At 39.7% G+C, this 20,682-nt stretch overlaps 1 protein-coding gene across 2 annotated transcripts in view; it reads right to left on the bottom strand.

Annotated features, from left to right (window-relative positions):
- Positions 1-3,311: 3,311 nt before the first annotated feature.
- The window catches only part of dtnbp1b (dystrobrevin binding protein 1b), a 37,465-nt gene continuing 20,094 nt past the window's right edge, over positions 3,312-20,682 (bottom strand). Inside the window, exons 1-4 of one of the 2 annotated variants that reach the window (XM_051955206.1) lie at positions 15,331-15,394; positions 11,142-11,309; positions 6,561-6,704; positions 3,312-5,180 (exon numbers count right to left, since the gene is read on the bottom strand). In XM_051955206.1, coding sequence (XP_051811166.1) covers positions 4,840-5,180; positions 6,561-6,704; positions 11,142-11,309; positions 15,331-15,391 — 714 coding nt within the window. In that variant the 5' untranslated portion in view covers positions 15,392-15,394 and the 3' untranslated portion in view covers positions 3,312-4,839. Of the gene's footprint in view, positions 5,181-6,560; positions 6,705-11,141; positions 11,310-15,330; positions 15,395-20,682 lie in introns of those variants that run through there. The other variant, XM_022210042.2, reaches the window with a different exon arrangement.

The following is a 20,682-nucleotide window of genomic DNA, read 5'->3' as shown; positions in this document are numbered from 1 at the left end:
AACGAATGTAGAAACGACAGAGCACCTGTTTTTTGGATGTGAGTTCATTCAAGATATATAGAAGTCGCTTCATGATTTAATATCGTCCAGCTCCATCAACATAGATTTCTGGTCCTTTCAAAATATTCAAGTTGGTGGAATTCTTAAGAATAAAAAAAAGATTTTTAGTGAATAATTTGATCACACTATATTCACAAGTGTCGCTACGCTAAGGCCCCCCCCCCCCCTTTCATGGACTGCTCTTTAAAATGAAATTTCTTTATTTCAACAGTGTCTTAAACACATAAACACTCCCCTTGCAGTCAAACTGTATAATCTCATTACAACTGTTAATTTATCCTGAACCCCTTGTATTAGTTAATATAACCTCCCTTCCTTATTCACTATTTATTTATTTATTCTTTTTTCATTCAATTATTCATCCGTCATTCATTATAATTTTTTATTATTATTTTATTTTCTTTTTCCTCTATGCAATCTCAATTTAATAGGTGGTGTGATTGTTCTAAATTTTTGATGTACTTATGTATACATTTGAGTTTGTCATGTTCTTGTTAAATAAAGTTAAAAAAAACTTTAAAAAAAAACAACAAAACTTGCTGATGACCACTTCCGGTCTCAGAAAATGAAGAAACTGACTTTTTTTTTTTCCATTTCTGTCTCTTACTTATTTTACTTTTTTTATTCTAAATGTAAAATGAAAATCGAAGCATTTTTAAAATTTCGTATTTCCATTTTTGATCATGAAAAGTAAGAACGTTTGTATTTCAATTTTAATTTTTGTATTTTAAAACAAAAATCAAATAACCACCCGATTTTTGTTTGTCATTAGCCGTTTCAGAATGGAAAATCCAACTGCCAAAATATACACGGACCTTGCTGTCTAGTAAAGGATGCTTCTAAACTTAGAAGCAGCTGGAATGGAGACAAGCTCTGACAGTGTTTCCTGAAGAAAGGAGTGAAGGACAGAAAGGTGAATTTGTGTTCAAAATAAGGTTGACGGTTGAACTCAACGTGTCTGGTTGGGGTTTGCTCCATACTTGACCTAAATATGTAGTGAGACTCAGAAACACCCCACAGTTTAATCATTTGTTCCTTGTATCATTTCCAACTGATAAATCACAGTCAATTTGTAGTAGGATTGCAATCATGTGATTGTCAGCAGGTCACTGACACAGTGTTCAGTTGTTGTCATGGTTACAGTGACACCGTGGCGGTAGCTATATTTCGCAATAGGAAATCCTTAACAAAGCCATGGATCCAAACTATAAGCTGCATCACTGTGAAAATTTAATGAGGTGGTCCCTGTGTCATTTCTGACTTTACCTGAAAATGTAATCCAAATCTGTTGGTCCGTTTTTGAGTAATGTTTCACACAGACAGACAAACAGACAGATTCACAGACAAACGTACATCGATCATCACATAACTCCGCTGTTCCTTAGTGGAGTAATAAATAACTGAAATTCTTTGGATTTTTCGAGGCACTGGCTGAAAACTTCAGACTGCACTGCTGCTTTTCTAAGTCAGAGTCAGTGGTGACTTTTACTCTGTATATAAATGCAGAGAGGACAACAGTTTCAAATGTAGGGACTCACATGCATCAACAGGGGTGTTTTAATTCTCTCCTGAGGACACCATTTCCCCACTGTATCTTTACACAGCAAATAGTTGTTTGGCTCAATGTTAATGTTAAAAAATCGAAGGGTTAAAATAAAAAACAACATGAAGGCCCTATATATATATATATAGGGCGTCAAAAGTGACCCATATTGAATGAAATATTCACTGGAATACGGGTTATTTTTGACCCATATTGCATATCAAAGGGTTAAGCAAATAATATGAAATGTCAATACAGTATTTGTTCTCTGAATATTTTGATCTGGAAAACTGTACTGGATATTTTTTCCTTTATGTTTTACATAGAAGTAATTTTTTTCATCAAGAAAATAACAGTCAGTTTTATCTGTAATGAAAACAATTGTTAGTTATGGCACTAATTTAGCCCTGCTGACCTCACTGTAACTGTCTGTATTGAGACTATCTACAACAGTTGTTGTTCCATTTAAAACTGACAGCAGTGATTTCTCGTGTACTGTTCAGAAAAAACAGAACACCTTTTCTCAGCAAAGATGCATTCATGTTAAATATTTTATAACTTTGCAGTGAACACTATAAACAAGATTTCATGCATCCCACTGTGTTCAGGTGGAGGTAAAAGCCCTAAAAGCATTTAAAGCTACAGTGTGGGACTTTTACATTTGAGCTCTTACCAAACAAGTTCACACAGTAATGCTGATTAAGTCTATCAGCACCATGCAAATCTGTCTGTATTTGAGGGTATAGCAGAGTTTTAAATTTGTAGTTACGTTATTACACATTGGTGATGATATGTTTAACACCAGAGCTGAGAACTAAAGGAACCATAGCAACAGAGATGGAGTAGACTTCAGCAACTAGTGGTGGAACAACTTAGGAAATATTTAAGAAAAGGTTTGGATGTTCCAGGTAAACCAACAAACAAACCTCAGCATACAGAAGAAGAATTACATTTTAAAAACAAAACAACAGATAGTGAGGACCACTTTGTACTGTATCTGTGTAACTACTCGGGCTGCCAAAGGGGGGAGACAAAAGTTCTGTGCTGGAGGTTTAAATGCAGCGGAAATAAAAGCCAAACCACCTGTGTCTGCATTGATAGATGAGTGCAACATGAAGGAAATGAGAAAACATGGGATTTATGTAAAGAGACTCTTTCATGACAACACAAATGTCAAGAGACTACAGTGAGTGTTTTTATACGCAAAAGCTGTGAAGGGTCCTCCTCGCCAAGGCATTATGCTGTTCTATAATTAGAAGGAGAATGAGATGTCCTTTTCTGTTCAATTAACACAGACCTTCTCACTGTACTCACACAATGTATCGACCCTGCAGCTCTTCACAACCTTGAGTAAAGTGCACTGGAACAACTATTTCCTATTTATTTTTCCTATCCGTTTACTCTCAGTGTGGCACTAGTATGTCTTTTCCTCAACTTTTAATTAAAAAAAAAAAACTGTAAGTATAATAACGAATATATATATATGTAAATGGTAAAATATTTTCCCCAAAACAAAATTCCTGTATTTCAGCTCTCCCCCCCCCCCCCCCCCCCCCCCCCCCTCCTTGTGGTGTCCACTTTGCATTTGTTTGGTGCTCAGGCTGTAAATAAAGAACAAGTGGCTGTTAACAAGTTAAACCTTTAACTCTGCTCACATTTCATTCTTGTAGCTGCTCCTGAAATGCTTAAGATGAAAATTAAACAGCACTGGGGGAAAAACATTTATTACCAATGAGTCAGAAATTGTAGGCAGAGGAAAACGAGAGTAATGCTGTCACATCGCACAAATGTCAACAATTCCTGACAAAAAGGTCTGAATACAGTTAAACCTTCCGGCCTTTGTCCAGTGCATAGCACACAGTCCACAACAGGGATTTGGTCCTTGTTCAAAAGGAGAAGTTCACCCAAATATTACTGATCAAAGGAATGGCAAAGGGTCACTCTCCTGCCTGTGTGTGTGTGTGTGTGTGTGTGTGTGTGTGTGTGTGTGTGTGTGTGTGTGTGTGTGTGTGTGTGTGTGTGTGTGTGTGTGTGTGTGTGTGTCATTGAAATCATTATACCTGAACTTCATCAGTGTGTCTAGCTATACAGTACTGTGTCAAACAACCCACTGCCAGGTGGCTGCCAGCTGTTACACCCTGTGTATCACTGCCGATGGCACAAAAGTAGGAAACTGGTCGTTCATTATTCAAATATTCTAGAATCTAGCTCACCAACCAGTAAAAATAATGTTTTTTGAGTTTCATTTTATTCACAAAATTATCAAAGTTTCACCTTTTTGACCGCTGCAGATCATCTGTCAAGCACCCTCTATTAACTATTTTGCATTTACTGTATTAAATCGCCAATTCACCCATATTATGAAAATAGTTTTTAGAAGCCCACGTTTTGAGATATCAAAGAAATAGTTTCTGTGGCATCTGCTGACAGAGAAGCTTGTAAATTATTCAACACCATCAGGATGCTTTTTTTCCCCTTTTTCCCAGGAAGACAAGTTACAAAGATTTAATGTCATGTTTCAAAGCTGTAAGCACAAAAAGATCTCTCAGAGGGGTTGCAGTTGAAATCTCTAAGTACATATATCTGAAAATCCGAAGATGTTAGTGGAGGTACACTAAAAAAACAACTACTTTTTGGGTGAATTTGGGTGATAACATGAAGTCCAAAAAGTCTTACTTCTAATGATTAACAACTTATTCCACCTGCACTAATATTTTGTAATGCTGACAGAGCTGGTGATTGCCTCTTAATCTCTGCAAGCAGTTAAAAACATCAAGTTCCAGCAATCTCCAGCACAAGTATATGCAACACATAGAACAGTTGTGGTCTATGAGCATAGCAAATGCTAACATTTTAGCATGGAGCGTGAAAGGAAACTACCTCAAGGGGTCATATGGAAGATTTTAGTGTATATTTATGTCCTCATCACTTACTGTATCGGGCTTCTCCCAGTCTCAACATGCACTTAAAACAGAAACACAACATTAGAGTCTTTTCTGAAAATATTCCTGTGCATGTTAAGCCATTCAGTGCCATTACGCTAAAGGGAACTCAAACCTGTTTACAAGATTCAATTCAAATTGAAAACGTCAGTGGTCTTTTAAGGCAAGGTCATATGGCAGTTAGTGCAACCTCAACGTATCTTCTACTGTATGTATGAAAGGAATACAAGAACGAAGCCAATACTTGTTATATATCAGTTTGATTTGGCAGCTGTGGGTGTTTGAATCCAGTCCTCAAACCTTCGCCCTGCTCTCCTCACAGTCTTTGCTGGTCTGCTCCTCCTGATCCGCCCTGTCCACCAACGCTGTGTCGGGCTGCACCTCCTCTTCATCCAGGGTCACTACCACCGGGGGTCTTCTCCTCCTCACTCCTCCTCCCATTCCTCCAACACCTCTACTTCCTCCTCCTTGCTCAGTCTCCTCCTCTTCGTCATCTTCGTCGTCCTCCCCTGCTTCCGTGTCCTGGCTGGCCGAGTCGGTGCAGGTGGACGACAAGGAGGACAGCTTGTGTCGTAGCTCGGCCTGGGTGGGAACCTGGAGGCTGATCTCTGTGGTGAAGGACTCGACATCTGGACCTGAGAAGAACAGTAGATGGAGAGCTTCAGACTCTGCATTAAAAATATATATGCTCAAGGTTGACAGGGTGAAAGGTGGATAGAAAATAATGCTCCTTTTCAGTGTTTGTACAAGTCCATGGGGAACTGTGCTCCTTTTCTCCTGAAAAACCCAAACGATTCTATTATTTATTAGTCTTCAATATTTATGTGCTATCTCAGGGAGGGGCTGCAAATAAAAGGAGGGCAATGTTCAACTGTTTGGAATTACTTCATAGGTTTAGCTATAAATCAACCGAGCTCAGTCATCTACAGACAAAAAAAAGTAGTAGATTCACTTGATTCAAATTATTTTTAGATGAAGATGAGCTGTCAGACGCTCTAGAAACAACAAGAAGTTTCCTGAGCAGATATGAACAGATGCTGCTGGTGCATCATGTCTAAATAATGTGCTTGTCCATCTTCTGAGTCATATATTTCTGCTTCAGTGATTTGGAAATGAATTAACTTTAGCAAGTTGTTTACACTGAACAAAAATATGGACGCAGTGTGCAAATGGTCTTCTTTATTGAGGTAGGGAAGAAGTTAAAAATAACACTTCAATCGTTGTGATTAAAAAAGGCTTAAATTTAGCCAAATGTCTCCACAAAAAACTACTGAGCTGCTCAACTGGTGACAAATTGACAGTTAAGCCACACCCTATACAATTATCAGATGGGTCTATATATAACTGATGAACTTTTGAAGTCCGTGGGAAAGATCTTGCATACATAAAAGTAAAATATAATGTTTTTCGTGTTCATTATGATCATCCATCCATCCATTCTCTATACACCGCTTTATCCTACTAGGGTTGCGGGGGGTGCTGGAGCCTATCTCAGCTGACTCGGGCGAAGGCAGGGGACACCCTGGACAGGTCACCAGTCTGTCGCAGGGCTAAATATACAGACAAACAATCACACTCACGGGCAATTTAGAGTACCGGTAATATTTTTGGACTGTGGGAGGAAGCCAGAGTACTGGGAGAAAACCCACACATGTACAGGGAGAACATGCAAACTCCATGCAGAAAGATCCCAGGCCCACCCTGAGATTTGAACCAGGGATCTTCTTGCTGCAAGCCGAAAGTGCTAACCACTACCCCAGTACATATTCCATCATTATTTATTATGGAAACAAGGAGGAGGTTACTTTGAAGAAAGCAAAGTCTAAGCAAGAAAAACCCAAATACTTGACAACAGAAGTAAAAAGATATTCTGATGAGTGACTCTTTATATAATAATCATGCTTATTTTGTTTCACAGTATGCCAATGAAACAATGCTGTTTTTATACAAATTTGATCTCGCTTCCAAACTTTTGGTGTGTAGCGTTCATGTGTTTTTCCTGTGCTGTTTCCTACCTGCGACAGGTGACGCAGCGCTGTTGTCCTCTCCCCCAGAGTGCAGAAACACATCCAGAGCCTCGTGGTCAGACATGTCCATCAGATCCATCTGCTCCAGCATGTCCACATTCACCTCCATTGACGACATGCTACCTATTGGCTCTGGACACAACATGGGATATTGAGATGTTAGCAAACACCCACAAATCCAGATTGGTGTGGCAAGAGGCTGAGTCCAGGAAAAGTTTTTTTTTTTTTTTTTTGTCCTCTCCAAAAACAAAAGCAGAAGCAAATGAGCACAATCAAGCTGGATGGCATTTGAAATGGGTAAGCTTGTGCACAATGCAAACAAAGAATTTTGTTTTTACCTTTAAATCCAAAGCATTAGTGTGGCAAAGAATGGATTCGCATGTATCACTATTTGAGGGAAGCTGTATATGAAGAGGACAAGCAACACCTACAAAGCAAGCAATTTGTAACATGGGAAAAAGCTAACCTGGCACTGTTCGGACCAGAGGCAACAAAATCTGCCTTCAGCACCTGTAAAGCCTGAACATTAGAGTCTCAAGCTGAAGCAGTAATTTCCTGAAGTCTTGTTGTGGCTGCAAGGTTTCCAGGGAATCAGCGTCGACTCCAGGATGTGACTACTCCTGGACAAGATGTAGTCCAGCTTAGAAGCTCATCTGTAAAACCAGGCTAATCTTTAACTGTTAAACAGAGCCAGGGCTGCTGTTTCCTTATTACCGGCTGTTCTAAGCTAATCTACCTGGCTGCTGGCTGATGCCTTGGGAAATCATGAGAATGGTGACAATGTTCTTACCAAAAAAGCAAATAATATTTCTCCAAATTTTCATCTCTTGCTTTAAGGCAGGGGTGTCAAACATGCGTCCCGTAGGCCAAAACTGGCCTGTCAGAGTGTCCAATCTGACCCACGGGATGGCTTTGTAAAGTGTAAAAAATTCAAAGACAAATGCAAACACATAAACTGAAATTTGCTAATTTCTAAAACTATACATTAAAATAATTTTGAGACCCTAACAAGTTGCTTTAATCATAAAGTAAAATACTAGATTTTTTTTATTGTTCTTTTGTATCTCATTTTTGTAATATTTAGTCTTCTTCGTGGTGTTTTGTGTCTTTTTGTGTCTGACTTTTGACATGTCTCCTGTTTTTGTCAATTTGTTTTTCCGTTTTGTCTCACTTGTGTTTTTTGTCTTATTTTTGTCATTTTGTATTTCGCTTTATTCGTTTTGTGCACTGTTTTTGACATTTTGTGTTTTTTTGTAGGCTTGTGTTGTTGTTTTTTTGTCATTTTGTGTCTAGCTTTTATAATTTTGCATCTCATTATTGCAATATTTTGTCTTGTTTTTGTTGTTTCGATCATGAAGTAAAATACTACATCATTCCATTCCAGATACTAGTGATGAAATGTTTTGTGTCTTTGTAGACACTTTCTGATCTGTAAGTTGTAATGTGAGAATGATAAACTGAGGCATAAAGTTGCTGGAACTGAATTAATTTTTCTCAAGAAATTTCATTTTATTCATAATTTTCTGTAAAAAGATCAGAATGCACTTTTTTGCACTAAAACAAAGGAAAATTTTGGAGTTGTCATTAATTGTAGGTTATTATGCTCCGATTTTACTGGTCCGACCAACTTGAAATCAAACTGAGTTGAGCGTGGCCGCTGAACTGAGATGAGCTTGACATCCCTGCTTCAAGGTACATTAGTAGACAACTTGCAATTAACCACCAAACAATATGTTGATTTAAACTGACAGCTGACAAATTTAAGACATCAATTAAGATTCCTGTCTGTTCAACATAAATGTACGGCTGATTTTACGCTGTCCACAATTCAGGATTTGACTGTTTTGCTAATAAGGAGGCACATCAGGATGCTTTGTTCAGCTATTTTGTGTAATATGTAGCTGAAACAGCATTAAAACTGGCATCCTATTCAACATAGACACTATATTAGTACATATTTGAATCAATGGAAATTCCTCTTGCACACCAGCTAAGTCGCTCCTGGATTCACCACCTTGCAGGGGAGCGAACCCCCCCGTTTACTATCATGATGTGCTGCATGCGTCACAAACAGCCAGTCAGTGCATTGAAGGGATGGCAGGGGAGGGCAGGGGGAGGAGGGGGGTTGCGAGTTGTGAGCACGAGAGGAAGAAGCGACATGATTGGTCATCACAGAGCAGTGAGAGAAGATGCCATTGGCTACCGTACCTCAAGGAAATGAGGAGAGCAGGAGAGCAGAAGAGGGCGGCACAGGGAGGGAGAGCAGAATAGAGAGTGAAGAGAGAAAGGGGAATGTTATTTCCCGTGGAGACCGGCCCAAAGTCTCCCTGTCCTTTAAATAGTCACACAAATAGAAAAAAAAAAGATCACACACAAACACACGTGAGAGTTTTCAGATGCCTCTACTTTGGCAATTCATCTGAATGTCCACACATGTGCATTAAACATACATGTAAACTGACTCCAAAGACACATGTACACTGACAAATGGACACACGGTGAATTTGTCAGACTTATAGGAATCACTGTTGCACGCACATTGTTTTTTCTTTCTCAGGAGTACTTTCTGTGACGCAATTTAGAGGTTTAAATCTCCCTAATGACTCCACAGTATGCAGCTACTCAACCCCATAAAACATAGTATGGAGGATGCTGATTCAGTTTTCAGCCGCAGATGGAGCAGCACGTAAAGCTAACAACACACCGCCTCTGTGGTTGTGTTGTGAGAGTCTTGCTCCAGGAAGCACTGCATTGAGAACATCATTTTCGTGTGACTGCCTGCAACATGTTCCTCTTTTAGCCCCACTGTGACCTTGCCTAAAAGGTTCCCCTGCTGGGAATTACAGTTGTTTTTTTTTTTTGTTTTTTTTTGCCAGCAGTGAGATTGTAGAGAGTACATGTGTGTGTGAGAGAGAGTGAGTATAAGATCTTTGAGACTAACATTTTGATGGCTCAGTGGCTTATGACATTCACAGCTCTTTCTCTCCTTTCCTTCAGTAGCTTCTTGCAGATTATTCCCCCATATCTCTCTCTTGGTGGCTCTTCAGTGGCGCCGCCCTGCTGCAGGGATTTACAGCTGCATCGAGGGTAATAAGTCGCAGTGTGTTGGCTTCTGACACAGCAGATTCACGTGGTTCACCAGAGCCTAAATGCAAATATCTCCACTGTCTTTATTCATCGTGAATGGATCTACACTGTTCTAACTAGCCCCTGGATAATGGGCTGTGAATATTTCACTCAATCTGGCTTTGTTTTTGTTTTTAAGGCTTAATAAAAACAAACACTGCATTGATAAAATAAAAGCCATTTTGAGTGACAGCGAAAACATAAGCTTCCCACATTCTCTCCCTCTCCCATCCTTAAAGGGGAACTTCGGTTTTTTTCAACCTGGGGTCTGTTTTCATATGTCATTTCATACATGTGAGTGATGGAGAAATGAATTTTCAACATAGCTCCAGTATTTAGCCAGGCAGGCAGCTAGCAGCTCAGCTAGCAGCTCGGCTAGCGAAATCGCGCGATAGCTAGCACCAAAACTGGCGTTTTGGCGCGAGCTATCGCGCGATTTCGGAACGAGATTTGCTTTCTAGCGCCCTGAGCTTTGGATACAGACCACAACAAAGAGCGATCGCCAGGTAATGTGGAGGTTTTCGTTCACTTCTCGTCTCTAGTATGTTGTGGGACACTCGTTGAGACTATCTGAGCCGGTCGGTGTGGGGGAAAAAAGCACGTTAGGGTGGACTTTGACACGGGGGGGGCCACTTGCCCCATACTTTTCGCTAGCTGAGCTGCTAACTGAGCTGCTAAGCTGCCTGCCTGGCTAAATACTGGAGCTATGTCGAAAATTCATTTCTCCATCACTCACATGTATGAAATTACATATGGAAACAGACCCCAGGTTGAAAAAAACCAAAGTTCCCCTTTAAGTCTCTTTCTTTTCACTCCGTCTCTCCCTCCTTCCTCGCTGCTCCAGAATCGTCTCTAATAAGCCATTTCCAGGGGATTAAGAGAGAGGGATAGATGAGTAAAAGAAGAAGAAAAATCACATTACAAACACTGCCCTGCAGAGTCCATAACATCTTCTCGCGGTGGGGCGTATTTCTCATGCAGTCCCTCATCCCAGCACATCCTTTGGGTATTTTAGCAGACTTTTGGCAGCAATATATGGGATAAACTCCAGCAGGATTGTACTATAATCCCAGGGGAAGAGTACATTTATATGGCATGGTGGCATTTTTCAAAGTAATGACTCTACTTGTGTGCTAAGCAACAGGCACTTGGAGTGTGGAGCCTCACTGGAGAAAGCTATTACGGCTCAATCTTATGATATGCAGTTGAAGTGTGAAGGTTTCAGCTGATAGTTTCGGGAAATGAATTCATTTGAATGCTGGATGGTTTTGCATTCACCCTCGAATAAACTACACAAACACAACACTACCTGAACCTCAACCCCTCAACATTGTCCCTTTTGCTCTGCAGGCACCAGAACACAAGAAAGGATAAATTGGAGCTGCTTGAATGTCATCACAGAGCACTCCGGGATCCATGAGGAACTTTCAACCTCTCTCTCACCTCTCCTCTCAGCGATCTGCAGGTAGCCAGTGGACAGATATTGCTCCATGTCTTGCTGAAAGGCCTCCTCAAAGAACTTCTGCCTTTCTTTCAGCTTGACCTGGGGCGGTGGGACCCCTCCCTGTTCGGCCCCAGGGACCCTCTGTGCGTGCTCTGCATCCAGCTCCACTGGAAACACAAGAGAGTAAAGTTTTCAAAGTGAGAATTTTACAGCAATTAAGGATACAGACTATGTTAACAAGATCAGGGCAAATGATTATATTACAGTATATAACTTAGCACAAGCAGCAAACAAGGTGCTTCTTCAGTTCTGACTGGTGGAGAGCTCCAGGTAAATACTGTCATTCTAAAATTACATGGCTAATGGTTCATAAACAAGAAGATTCACATGTCTCAAAGTGTGAATAGTTGTGAAATTGGCAGTTAAGAGGTGTTAATGATGAGGAATCTTTGTAGAGACGAGATCTCAAGACTGCATTACAAATACCTGATAAGTGGTGCTGTATCGGATTAGAGGTGGGTTTCTAATTTTAAACACAGATGGCCTCCTTTACTTGTCTCTTCAACCATCCCTCTTCTCCTTCCAGGTTGCTAATGGACCATTAGCCTATTATTTCAGGGTGACAACATGTACCTGGGACTCCGTATGAGTCAGTTAGAACTGAAGAGCATCTCTGGGGAGAAGTGAAACATCTTCAAGAGCCAAAAAAAAATAAAAAATCTTCTACTGCTCTCCACTTAATTTCCCATAAATCTGCTCAAAAATATTTCACTAACAGCAATGGGCAATTTAAAAATGTGAAAAAAAGCATCCTTTCAATTCTGTGAAAGGAATAGTGATCTTATATTAATGACTAGTCAGACAGGAAGAACTCATCCTCCACTGGCTGAGGTCAGTCTTTACTGAAGCAGAACGACATCGAGCTCGGTGCTCCTGAAGCATTCACACACATTCCCCAATTTACAGCACTCTCTGTAACACAATACTCTGTCTCCTGGGTTGTACAGGAGGGACCGCACTCTCTGAAGTCTCACACATAAAACCCCCAGTGAAGCTCATGTCAGTAAACCAAGACTCATCCCCTGCCGTCTGTATCCTCAGTGGTGCTGTGGCATCAAAGGAAGGTTCAGGATGAGAATCTATCACTGCTGTGGAGGAGAACAATGACTGCTGCCTTACATATATTAAGGTGTAGATGAAAAGGGTCTGTCATATAGATGAAAAACAAAATAGAGCTGTAATTTTATGGATTTTTTCATTTTTATTTCACATATTTTATGTATATTCTTGAAATACAATAAAATATTAAACAAAACAGACTGTAAATGTCCATGTCTACTGTAAAATAACAAAACTTAGAAGTGTGAATAACCACAAAACTGACATTTGAGGATTTGTGTTTTTCTTTTTTTGACATTAAAAAAGGTTCAACGACATTAGAAAATGTATTGTAATTATTGTTAAATTCAACTTCACTATATTTCTAAAATTACATACAATTTGTGACAGTGAACATGAAATCTAAGAATATAGTTTTACCTAGATTTGTTTGTTAAATGAGATACATTCTGTACAATATGTTTTATATGCACTATAGCTTATATAAGTATATAAAAACACTAAAACGCAACAAGATCCTCCTGATATATGGAGGATCTCTTGTAAAATTAGGTCTAGTCAAAGCAATTTAGTACAAACAGTAATCACTGAAAATTATTATACTTTTTGGAAAATACTTTTAACTTTGTACAGTATTTTTGGTGCCTTGGATGCTCGTTTTTCCTTCATATAGCTGGTTCTCCCAACAGCAGCATCAAAATGATTTTTTCCCCCCAAGTAGAATAGACATTTTTGTTCATCTAATTGTCAGAATTGTCTTGAAAAATGCATCAATTTTTAGGCAATTGTACAGACTGATCTAACATTTGTGTGCAACTGCAGCCCAAAATCACAGCCAGGAAAACCTCACTTAGCCTTCTGATTGGTCCAGGTACATTATGGGGACCCGCCTTCCTCTTGGGGACAACAAGCAAGTCCCCGCCAGTTCAATCATTACATTTCAGTATCAAGGATAAAGAAAGTGTAAGGGTTAACTTCAAGCAACTAGTATTAACTACAACTTTGAGTGAGTAAGTCTCCAGGAGACAAATGCAAATGACTGTAATGTCCTCTGAAGTGGTGGAGACATGACTGTGTGTTTGTTTGTGTGTGTGGGCACTGCTGCAGCCTGGAGTCTCGGACAGCTTGTCTCTTTAGCTCTCTCGTCTCCCCCTGGTAGATGACAGCATTATATAAATCCACCCACTAACTACTGAGGAAAGAGCCAGGTCACTACATGCAAAATGTCTGATGTGACCCTTATCGTGATCCTAGTTTAACATGCTAAAAAACATCCTATTTAGGAAATGATGGGTTAAAAAGAAGCCTTGTCTTGAATTCACTCTTGTTCATTTTGTTTATTAGTCCACAACGAGATCAATCGATAATGCTGCAGTCTCTCTTCTACTGCTCAAAGAAAGCTCACTGTGGAAGTCTATAATGAATATCTGAAGCCTGGCTTTTGCCACACTGCCAATTACGAGATGATTTGCAGGATTTCATGTTACCAAGGCACTCCCTGGGAGCTGCACATTGAAGTGAAGTGTATTTCCATATATATAATTCTACCCAGGCGGTCTCCCTACTGCAGGATCTGGGATTGGGCACCTTCACACAGGCCAGAGCTCCGATAAAAGCATCAGCAGATGGACACAGAGAAAGAACAATGAGATCCCAGCAGAGCTCACACACAGCGACAGTCCTCAGAGGCTCGGAGAAGAATAGCTCCATCTCTCTCCCTGTCATTCCTCACTCAGCGTCCAATCTATCTCATTTATCTGATGACTCGTCTTTGTCCCATTACTCCCTCATCTTTCCCCCTCCAGACTCCGTTCCTTCCCTTAGCTGCTGGCTGTCCTGTAAGTGTGTGGGGATGTCTTGTAGAGACTGCTCTATTAGATTACGGGGCCTCGGGGAAGCTTTGTTAAGTTTGTGAAGCATTGTGTAGGGAAAGGGGACTAAGGGAGACGAAGGGCAATGTGTTTAGTTATAATTAGGGCTTGTGGACAGACAGCATCAACGATGGAGCTGGATCCTGTTTTTTCTCAGTGTAATCCAATTCTCATTCCATTATTAGCCTGCGTGGACTATTTATTTACATCATCCATGTACCTGCTGACTGAATGCATCTATCTGTTAGACTGTCTGCCAGTCTCAACACTTTCTTCCTTTTTTTCCCATCAAATATACATACGAACAGTTGTTAGAGTTGCCAAGAGGACGACAAATATATAAAATATCAACAAAAATCTAGTAGTGTCTAATACATTCCAAATGACACATTTCTAAAACAAAAAACTCAACTTCTTAACCTAAGAAAGACATGAAGTATAGATAGAAACTGTGTATGCCAGTTTCCCCCTTTTTTTCTGTTTAATGGTGAACTTTTTATCTATCTTTCCAGGCTTCTTTAGAACAAAAAAAAAAATCACCTTTCGTATAATTCTATCTTATTATTCTTAGTCTTTTCTTTCCGTTTTTTTATCTCCCCTTTATTCTCTTGGCCTTTTCATCACCTTATATCAACCAATCGTATCTTGCTATGCACAGGAAGTATTTTCAGCTCTCACTGCTTTAGCCTGCAGCGTTAAGTTTGTGCCGATACATTTAGAGTAATGAACACAAATCATTTTAGTCCAACAAATACGGTTTCAAACAGACATACCTTCCGAATACATGAATGCAGAAGTGGAGTTGTAACTGCGTCAGTATAGAACTGCTCCAGTCAGAAACACCCTCATGTGGTTTGATTCACACGTACAACGATGAACGCACACTCACCAAGACATACACATCTGGGGATGATTCATAAGAGCTAAGCCAACTGCGTTATGTTAGTCACAGCAGATGATGTCAAATGAAAGAACATCACTTGATCCTATTAAAAAGACAGATGATTCTTAACTGCGCTCGGGTAAGAATAGCAGAACCACCCCTTCTGAAATTCACACTCAGAGCAATTTCCTTCTTGAGAAAAAGACTTAATCAATGCACGAATAAAAGTCACTAATTCCTAAATAATAGATTTACTATTGACTATCTATGATAGTAGATGACGGAATAGATAAATGGAAAAATCTGTTGTACTACCTGAGTTTGTCTTTGCCTCATTACATGATGCGTCTGTTCCCACAATCATTTTGCTCAGCATGCAAACATATACATCAGGAGCTGTCCACTCTCGAAAAAGTAATGACGTAAACAACATAAAACAGCCTTGGTGAGATAGCTATTTGTGCAGATGACATGAGACTTTTAATATCGTGTCTGTTCAACGGTAGAGAAACATCTGCTATGAGGTCTACAAATGCAGGAAGCAGAACAGGAAGAGAGGCTGCTGTGTGTCTGAGGCTGTGTGGGTGATCGTGCACCTGTTTGTGTTTTTTTTATGTAGCCATTTTATTGACGATAAAAACAACTATTTACCTGCACTGCCATCTATTCACTCCATAAGCATGCAGTCTGTTTTTGATTTGCCTTACAAGTGTGTGAGTTTGTTGGATCTGTGAATGTTGTTTTTTTTCATGTAAATGTGTATCCATATATAGAAGCGCAGAGACCAAACCTCACTAGCTCTGCCCTTCATTTGCAGCTACAGTGTGAGAAGTTGCTACAAACTGTCTGCAGGTGAAAGTAAAGAGGAAGCACGCCATCAAGGGCAATTCAAATCTTTAGGATCAACTCGAGCTTTAGATTTGACAAAATTGAGTCATTTTCTCACATCTTGGCTCGCACGGCTAAATGCAAATCGTTGTGTTAAGTGTTCATCGTACAAACTTGGCCACCACATCTCTTTTGTGTGGGCAATGCTAAATTGAGCTCACATTTCATCAAGGACATTTGAGGGCCCTTTTCAGCAGGATTTTTGAAGCTGTAAACTCAATTAGAGCGCTTTCAGATTTTTGTTTGGTAAGATTCCTTCCTTCGGTTTAAAGAATATTTAGTTAGAGCACTAACAGGCTCCATTTAAGTGGCTGCGGCAGCAATGATAAGTAACACAGACAGACCGCTTTTCAAATGGAAATATATCTTTTTATAGAATAAGTCATCAGCAGCCAATTCAAGTGACTGCTGAGCCACTCGTTTACACTTTGTAGTGTGGTTCACATATCAGGTGCCGCTACAAGCTGTGCCAGTGGAGGGAAGTTGTGTTTGAAGCCTGGATGGACAAATGGATGGATGGATGGATGGATGGATGGGTAGGTAAATAGTTGAAAGTGTCAGTGGACTTGCTGCCCTTTAATTTCTGCCAAAGGCCTGGGAATAGAGCCATCGTTTTTGTACCTGTGTGAACACAAAGTATTAACTAAGAGCCTGAGGCTATTCTCAGAATAAATTTCAGTATCTGTACTTTTATGCTCTCATCTTGGTCACTACAGGGACTCCTCATACATGCTGTGTCTTGTTTGTCTGGGCTATCCAGACCTTTCACAATGTGAAATGATAATGCTTGCATACTTTATTTAGTCTCCATCACGGACATTTTTTACATTGTGAAATGCTTTTACATGTGTTTTACAATAAAATGCTGTCAGTTTTCATAACTGTGTAGTGAAGACTGCCTGGAGTCTGCCAAGACAGTATCACGATGAGATACAGAGATACGGTTTGAAACAGGGCAAAAACACATGCTTACCCTACAATACCCAACAAAGGGCCCCTAATGGCTACTTTGCCTCAGGCCCACCAGAATCTAGGATCAACTCTGCCTTCCAGCACACAGGCTCATCTTTTGACCTCAACTTTTAAATCAATGCAGCACAAATCCATTGCTCTGTATTTATTTTTCACATGAAATAGGATATAATGTCAGTCCTCTGTTGGACACAATGCAGATATCTGCTGGGATTTCAAAACCAGATTACTCTTTTGAGACACAACTCACTTATCAGAAAGGATAAGTTTCTGTGTTTGGGCTGATATATGGCACACTTACTTTATGAAACAATACGGACTTTGTGACTTTGTTCTATATAGCAGCAGGAGTGTGAAAATGTGTGAAGAAATTAGTAAAGATATCACTGCATGTGGTGTGATTTTAACACATCATGGGAGTCTAAACCAAAGTAACGAGCACTGAGTCGTACATCAAGTGCATCACCAAGCTGCTAACAACAGCTAATACTGCTTGAAAGGAAAGTCATGTGGTTTCATTTTATATGTCCTACACTTAAACGAAAAAAAATATTTCAACCGAGAAGAAGAGATGTGAATCTAGACAAGTTCTGAGGGTTCAACTTGCAATTCTCCTCTGAGGCCTTTCTATGTATTTGTATATATGTTGAGGACAAACAGAGCACGACACTGACAGACAGAGACAGAAAGTGGGAGTGGCGGTAAGATGCATGATGTGTGGACAGTTAATGTTTTCATCTTTGTGTTCCATCTTTTCTTCGAGAAACGAGATGACAAGAAAACAGGGACACGGCCACAGGGCATGACCTTCAAATCAATGCTGGAGAAAATTCAAGAGACACTCTGAAAGGCTTATGTGACGCTGAAAACAGTTTCATAAAAGAGTCTGTTGAGAGACGTTACAGACATGAAAAAAAATCCCTGCATTTTAATTATTTTTAATTTGTCATAACAAAGTGTTTGTGGCATCACTTCAAGCATGGATGAAACTCTAATATCTATTCTTTATGAGCTCATATGATCTATTTTTTTCTGTTTTGATGAACACTCAAACAATCCATCCACAATCTCATTATAGCTGTTTCACACACTTTACATCACAACGAATCGCTAAACAGATCAAACGTTCAATATCTGATATAAAAATCCCTCTTGTTCCATCTGTCACTTTAAATTAGCTGTCTGGTCTCAGATGGATTTGTTTCTGTTTGCCTATAAAGGCCTAATATTTCATTCTGAGACAGCAACGTGCAGCCTGAAGACCAGGAGGCAGGGCTGACAGTAGACAGCCACTGCCTCTTCTTCTCCTTCTTCTTCTTAAGCCCTGCTCACTCAGCCGTGGTATTTTTAGATTCTGTCCGCCTCGCTATATCTCGCAAGTGCTCAGGTTTCTGCTAAAGGCAGCCCCCATGCTGTAAATAACATAATCACTTCATTCTCTTTCCTGCACGCTCACACACCCATCAAAATGCTAAACAAATACGCATGATAGAGAAACTGTGCATTCCAGATGGACTGGATGAACTCCATTGTGTGTATAATAGAAGAACACTCCAACATGCACCACTGACCAGGCGCATTGCAAACAAACAAATAGTGAGTCATTATTGTGACTAAAGTGTGACTTCACTGTGTATTTTCTAGCATAAATCATCCACTCATTTATCTGTGCTCCTAAGCAGTGTTACGTAACTGCTTTATTGGCTGCTGATAGTCTGACTTACTTTGCTGGATGAGCCACACATGCACGCCGTACAGTGAATTCTTTCATCTTCAAACAGATCATCCTCACATTTTGTGGCTCACCAACACAAGCTGCACGGTGCCCGTTTGCCGCCCCAGCCTCCCCCACATCTACATGGGAGTATCAGTCTCATTTCTACAGGTCTATCTCCTCTTTCCTGTCAGCAACACCAGCTTGCTGTCACTCTGTTAAACGGCAGCAGTGGCAGCTTCATGAGCTTTCTGTCCGGTGTCTGCAGGCTGCAATGCATCAGCTGCTGCCTTCACACACTCACTCAACCACAAACGTCTGTGAAGCTAACAGAAGCCTTTGTACTGTTTATTTTAAAAAAAATAAAAATAACATGGTGTCATCATGATTAAATTATCAGAGCTCAGGAACGACAAAACCATTATGTTATTATATGCGTCGGGTTCCTTGCACATTGCTAGCACATTTTAAATCTAATTTTAAGCCTCCCACAGCCTTCAATCATTCCAGTGTTATTCCTGAATAAATTGTTTTCTTAAAGAACTATTGCCTTGGGGATGCGGGATTTTAAATTGCAACTACAACTCTTTTGCTTTCTCTGTTGAATATGGTGACATTTCTAGGAACAAACCTGTACAGTAGCTTTCTGCAATATTAAAAGGCTTTTGTCAAAATGTTACACAGTAGCTGCTGGCTTTACTTTGTTTCCAATTTCCAGGGAAACAAGAAACCTATCTGGACTTTATTGTAGGTTTCCGACTGAAATTGTGTGTAAACAAAAAGAAGACTGATGACTGTGGCTCCTACTATCATTCAGTTCAAAACAATTAGAGTAGAATATGATTTAGTCTATGTGGCTACTGTGGCACATCAACATTTGTATGTGTGGCTTTATATTTATATGTGTGTGTTGCTGCAATTAAAATTGTAAAATTGTTTTACAATTGTGATTCAAACAGCAGCAGTGAAGATGCAGTGTTGGGCTGTGTTGTTGACAGGGCTACAGCATGCACTACACGCAGTGTGGGTGTCAAACAGAGCTACCACGCAGTTTTCATGCTTTTTTTTGACCTTACAGCAGCAGAGGGCAATTGATTTCTTCTTGGTTTGTGTTTTTTCATCTTTCCCAACTGTGTCAGCACAAAACAACCATTAGATTTAGTATTTAGATATCTAAAAAGAGACAAATGTTCATTTTAAAAGAGATAAATGTTAGGCTACGCACACAATAAACTTAACTTTGAATAGAAACTGCATAGTGGAATTATAAAGAGAGTATTTATAACTTGGTATATAAATAATTACTGGTTCACTTAGAAACATCTTGATTGTAGGTGTTGTGTGTAAACTAACTCAGAGTGTCAGCTGGGAGTGTTATGGTGAATGAAAGTACAACAAAACATAAAGTAATATCCTTTTAATAACTTACTACTGAAGATCAACAGCTCACAATGCCTCTGCATTTAGTCATTTTATAAAATTTGGGACAGAAGTCTTATTTAAGTTGTTCCCTTCACCAGAACACACCAGTCTCCACCGCAGACTCTGCAAATATTCACAGTCAATTTGTCTCCACTAATGTGGCAGTGCAGTGGCGTACAAACAAGCACAATTGTTATTTTATTTATCAAGCATCCGCAGCTGGCGAGCATGCAGAAACTAGTTTTTGCTGGTTTGTAATCAAATGAGTGTTTGCAATGATGCAGCAGCCACAGTCAATGATGGGTGTCTAATGAGGGGCCTCATCTGAGAGGAAATGAACACAATAAAAACACTGAGCATACTGCAGGGACATATTGAGTTGGAGATTTTTCCGCCACTTCTGCTGATCTATGTGCCACATTATAACATGTTGCAGAGCCATATTCCTGTCTAGAATCATGAGTTATGTTAGAAATAGCGAGTGGCACCACGTACTTACACTTCAAACACTTTTTTATGCTTGAAGCTATGTTTTGAAGGTAAAGACGCAGGCACTTCTTCTAGAAAACAGGGGAACTTGTTACACATATTTATTATCTACATTCATGATAGAACAAATTATAATCCTTCTCTCTTTTTATATCAGTAACCATCATCTAATTTGAGTGAAA

This window comes from Acanthochromis polyacanthus, chromosome 11 (assembly GCF_021347895.1).
Source record: "Acanthochromis polyacanthus isolate Apoly-LR-REF ecotype Palm Island chromosome 11, KAUST_Apoly_ChrSc, whole genome shotgun sequence".
NCBI lineage: Eukaryota > Metazoa > Chordata > Actinopteri > Pomacentridae > Acanthochromis > Acanthochromis polyacanthus.
Note: the sequence above shows the minus strand (reverse complement) of the source record. Positions and strands in the feature narration are given on the sequence as shown.